The following is a 5,504-nucleotide window of genomic DNA, read 5'->3' on the forward strand; positions in this document are numbered from 1 at the left end:
GCAAAGCATGGAGAAACGTGAACAAAGAAAATGTACATTAATCATAAAACTGGTGTGCATTTAGTGAGCTAACGAGCGCGTGTAGATGATAATGACTTCGTTTGTAAAAGGATTTTTTTTTTGTTTTTTTAACATTTATACGGAAATTCTGTGCAATTTCAGTTTCAATAGGATTTTTTAAGTTTTTAATGCATTTTTTTACAACATTTCGAAGAAAAATCAATTTTTGTCCGTTTCGTTTGTCCGTTTGTCCGTCTGTCGTTATTGAGGAGTACGAAATTGTGATTTTTATGAAATTTTCTGTTATTTAAAAAAAAAGTTAGTTAAATTTCTTCACTTTTAGTTTTTTTAACTAAAACTCTAAAATTATCTAATTTTTTTTATTTAATTTTAAAAAATCACTGAGGAGTACAAAATTGTAAAAAATAGTTTTTCTGAACGAATTTCAGTCAAAAATAAATTTTTAAAAGCTTTTTAATAAATTTAAAAACTAGGTTTTTTAGAAATATGATTTTTTTGTCAAAAATTTTTGATTTTTAAAAAAATATACAACGTTGAGGAGTACAAAAATGTTAAAATTTAATTTTTTTCACAAAAAGAAAGGAAATTTTTTTCATTTCAACTTTTTTTTGTGACAATATCTTAAAATTATCAAAGTTGAAGCACCTTTCAATCGACCGATGACACGTAAACTTCCAATTTTCGTTCACTACCCCCAAAGAATGTTGAATATTTCAAGTGTAAAGGGATAAAATATCGTCGTAATAAAGACAAAGAACCATCAAAAAGTGTCGCGACAGCAAAATTTTCCATTCTTGGTAATGACACGGAACACGTTAAGCTTGTGACTGCATGAAATAGGTTAAAAACTCAACAAATGATGAATTGACAAAAAATAAATCAGTGCTCGAAACCTAATGATAAACCGGCATGCAGTTAATTTTAATCCCATTTTTCTCCGATTTTTTTGCAGGAAAAGGCAACAAAATGGCAGGATAATGTAGAAATTGATGGACTTACGACAAATGGCGTGTTGATAATGCATCCAAAGGGAGACTTTTGTGGAGGAAGTGCAAAATGTGGCTTATGGCGGGAAACTTCGGTTGGCGGTGATGTCTTTAGTTTACGGGAATCGAGATCGGCGCAGCAAAAGGGACAACCTGTAAGTGAATTTTGATGAGATTTTTGGGGTTTTTGATTGAAAAATATTTTTTTTTTGTAGATTTATGATGAATCAAATGTACTTCAAGATGGAACTTTGATCGATTTGTGCGGCGCTACTCTACTGTGGCGATCTGCTGAGGGACTGCAACATTCACCGGTAAGTTTTTTTTTCAACTAAAAATGTTAGATGAGCTGAAAGATTAAAAAAAATTTTAAATAATTTTTATTAAAATTTAAAAATTCTATTTTTAATTTTTAATTTTTTTTAAATTAAATTTTAATTTAATTAATTAATCAAATTTTTTTATTTAAAAATAATTTTAATTTAAAAATAATAAATAAATATTTAAAAAAATATATTTAATATTCTAATCAAAAATTATGAAAATATTTAGATTTAAATTAAATTTTTAAAAAAAAAAAAAAAATATTTTTTTTATTTTTAAAATTATTTATAAAGATTTTATTTAAAAAAAAAATCTAAATGATCTAATCATTTTTTTAAAATTATTTATTAATTAATTAAATTTTAATTTAATTTCTAAAAAATATTTTAAGATAATTTTAATTAGGTATCTAATAAAAAATATGAATAAAAAAAATTTAAATAAAATTAAAAAAATTATTTTTTTATGTAAAAATAATTCTAAAAGAACAAATTAATAATTTTTTAAAAATTATTTGTTCATTAATAAAATTTAGATTAATTTTTTTATTTAATTTTAAAAAAAATAAAATTTATTTACATATTTTTATTTTTAAAAATTTTTTAAATTATTGAAATTTTATTAAAAAAAAATCTAAAATTATTTTTTTTTAATTATTTGATCATTTAAAATTTAAAGTAATCCATAAAATTAAATTATTTTTTTAATATTTGATTTTAATGTCAACTAAAAATGAAAAATTTATTAAAATAATTTTTTTTCCCTTAATTTTTTCAGACAAAACGTGATTTAGAGAAATTAGTAGATGAAATAAACGCTGGCAGACCACAATGTCCCGTAGGCCTCAACACGCTCGTAATACCGCGAAAAGTTACAATGGGCGAACACATTAACCAGCCATACGTGTATTTGAATTGTGGTCATGTGCAAGGTGAGTTCCGCTATTTTTCGCACCATTTCCTCAAATTAACCTTCAACTTTTTCGCAGGACATCACGATTGGGGGCAAGACAAGTCCTCGAACGCACGCAAATGCCCGATGTGTCTTGAAGTGGGGCCTGTCGTGACGCTCTGTATGGGCATCGAGCAGGCCTTCTACGTGGATTCGGGCCCGCCAACTTATGCATTTAATCCCTGCGGACACATGGCAACCGAGAAAACTGTGAAGTAAGTCGAACACACAAAAAAAAGCAATAAATCCTTGGCCTGGTCAATGCACATGAAATTTATTTACTTTATTGGCGAAGACTGTAACTCTAGCATTGAACTACTTATGAAAAAAAAAGTTATACACGAAATTTACTGCCAATGCATGCCATTTCGGCATAAAAACGAAACATTTTTGCAAAAGTGGATTTTCCACTTGACCGAATAACATTTTTTGCATGTGTTTTGTCGATAATTTATTATTTTTTTCGGCCCGTAATTGATTGTTACGTAGATTTTTCGTGAAAATCGGTAATTTTTTAAAGGCTATCGAGTGTTACATCGACAAAAAATTCGCGAAAGAGGGTGAGGTTCGTTTGAAAAATTGATTTTTAATTGGATAACGGGGAAAGTTTATTAAATTTTTTTCAAAGAAATGAAGGAAATTTGTAATTAAATGCGAAATTGAGCTGCAATGAGTGGTTTTTAACACAAATATTTGCTTTTTTAACGTTTAATTGTGGTTTTATGACGTAAGAGGATTAATTTTTTTTTAATTTTTTCATGTTTCCTCATGAATTTTTTGCAATTAAAAAATTAAAATTAAAATTAAAATTAAAATTAAAATTAAAATTAAAATTAAAATTAAAATTAAAATTAAAATTAAAATTAAAATTAAAATTAAAATTAAAATTAAAATTAAAATTAAAATTAAAATTAAAATTAAAATTAAAATTAAAATTAAAATTAAAATTAAAATTAAAATTAAAATTAAAATTAAAATTAAAATTAAAATTAAAATTAAAATTAAAATTAAAATTAAAATTAAAATTAAAATTAAAATTAAAATTAAAATTAAAATTAAAATTAAAATTAAAATTAAAATTAAAATTAAAATTAAAATTAAAATTAAAATTAATTAAAATTAATTAAAAATTTTTTTCTCTTTTTTTAGATATTGGGCTAACGTTGATATCCCCCACGGAACAAATGGCTTCCAAGCTGTTTGTCCATTTTGTGCCACACCGCTGGTCGGATCTCCCGGCTACATCAAGCTGATATTCCAGGATAATCTGGACTAGATAGTCTCATACAGCGTCAACCCATTCTCAAAGACTTCTTCTCTTCAGCAACATCAAAGCCACGGAACGAAATATGAACCATTCAATTTATCGAAAAAATACAAAAAACTTCTATCACTTTACTTCAGAAAATGAACAAAAAAATAATTAATTAAAAAAAGTGTTTCAACAAAAAAAAAAGTAGTGCGAGCTAAATTAGCCACGCGAAATTTTCTGCAAAAATAAAAATTTGGAAAAAAAATTATTTTTTTGCGAAACATAAAAAATAATAAATTAAATTAAATAAAAACCGAATAAAATACAATAAATAAGCTAATTAATGATAAATTATAATAAAATAAAATAAATTAAAAAATTGCAAAGAAGTTATAATAGAATAAAATAAAGTAGGATGTAATTTAAAGAAAAAAAAACAGAAAAAATGTATTTAGTAGTGTGAGAAAAAAAAAAAAGAGTTTTATTTAAAAAAAAATTATCAAAACATTTAAAATTTAATCAATATCAGAGAAAAAATCGGAAAGTGCATAAAAAGAGAGAAATTTATTTAAAAATTAAATTAATTTTTTTTTCAGTATTTTCGTTAAAATTATTTTGTTTGAAATTAATTTTGAAATTTTTAAATAAATAAAAAAAAAATAGTAAATGGCTAACAAAAATTAAATTAAAAAATTGTTGAAGCCTTGATGAGCCATGATAAGAATACGACTTGATCCTAGTTTTGTAAGTGTCCTGAGAAAAAAATTAATTTTTTATTAATTACAAACTTACTTCTCTGATATTCAAGGGAATTTAATTTTAATAAATTAATTTTTTTTTGTAATATTTAAATATTAAAAATAAGTAATCTTTAATTTATAAGTTTTTTATACGATTTTCTGCTAATTATTTATAAGAATCGCCTTCCTTTCAATAATTTCTTCCTTTGTTAATTTTTTTTTGTTTAAATTTTTTTAACGTTGATCTCTATCTTCCTATTTTTAATTTTAATTGGCAGTGCCAGAAAATAATTTTTAAATAATTAAAATAATTTTTAGTAGAACGAAACCCAGAACTGAAATTTAATTTTTTTGAATTTTCAAAAAAAAAAAAAAAAATAATAATAATTATTAAAAAGGGAAAATCTCTGTTGTAAATAAAAAAAAAAAGAATTTCCGATCTATTCTCCCACTATCTCTCTCTCTCTTTCTTGAACTCGTTTTAAATCTAAGAAATCCTTTTAAAATCTTAAGGAAATTTCTTTGCTTTTAATTGTCGAAAAAAAAAATCGCCTGAATGTTTATTTGTGTGAAGAAAAGCAGAAAAATTTAAATTTAGAAAAAAAAAACAGAAGAACAAAGACAAAAAATAAATAAAATATAATAAAATTTAAATTCGTTTTTTAATTAAAAAGCGCCCCCTACCGGAAATTTTCGATCAACGCGATCTTTGGCTTGGGAAAGTTAACCTCACTTTTTGAAAATCCTCATATTAAGGCATTTCAAGGTAATTTTTAAGTTAAAAATCTAAAATATTTACCTCAATTTTGAAAAAAATCATGAATTGAAGGCAAAATTTCAGTGAAAAAATTAAAATTTCGTTAAAAAAAATAATTTTTATTCAAAAATTCGGAAATTTTCGATCAACGCGATCTTTGGCTTGGGAAAGTTAACCTCACTTTTAAAAAATAATCGTTTTAAGGTAATTTTTTAAGTAAAAATCTAATAAATAACCTCAATTTTGGAAAAAATCATCTTTTAAAAGTAAAAATCGAGTGAAAAATTAAAATTTCGTTAAAAAAATAATTTTTATTCAAAAATTCGAAAATTTTCGATCAACGCGATCTTTGGCTTGGGAAAGTTAACCTCACTTTTTAAAAATCATCATTTTAAGGCATTTTAAGGTAATTTTTATAGTAAAAATCATCAATTAAAGGCAAAAGTTCAGTGAAAAATTAAAAATTCGTTAAA

General features: G+C 23.7%; 1 protein-coding gene across 1 annotated transcript in view; it reads left to right on the forward strand.

Annotated features, from left to right (window-relative positions):
• LOC134835929 (protein pellino) overlaps positions 1-3,669 on the forward strand; it is a 40,606-nt gene extending 36,937 nt beyond the window's left edge. The window contains exons 5-9 of the mRNA XM_063850955.1: positions 974-1,162; positions 1,223-1,321; positions 2,109-2,262; positions 2,320-2,497; positions 3,432-3,669. Of these exons, the coding sequence (XP_063707025.1) occupies positions 974-1,162; positions 1,223-1,321; positions 2,109-2,262; positions 2,320-2,497; positions 3,432-3,558 (747 nt within the window). The 3' untranslated portion in view covers positions 3,559-3,669. The remainder of the gene's footprint in view (positions 1-973; positions 1,163-1,222; positions 1,322-2,108; positions 2,263-2,319; positions 2,498-3,431) is intronic.
• The last annotated feature ends 1,835 nt before the right edge of the window (positions 3,670-5,504 follow it).

The sequence above is a fragment of the Culicoides brevitarsis genome, chromosome 3 (assembly GCF_036172545.1).
Source record: "Culicoides brevitarsis isolate CSIRO-B50_1 chromosome 3, AGI_CSIRO_Cbre_v1, whole genome shotgun sequence".
In the NCBI taxonomy this organism is placed as follows: domain Eukaryota; kingdom Metazoa; phylum Arthropoda; class Insecta; order Diptera; family Ceratopogonidae; genus Culicoides; species Culicoides brevitarsis.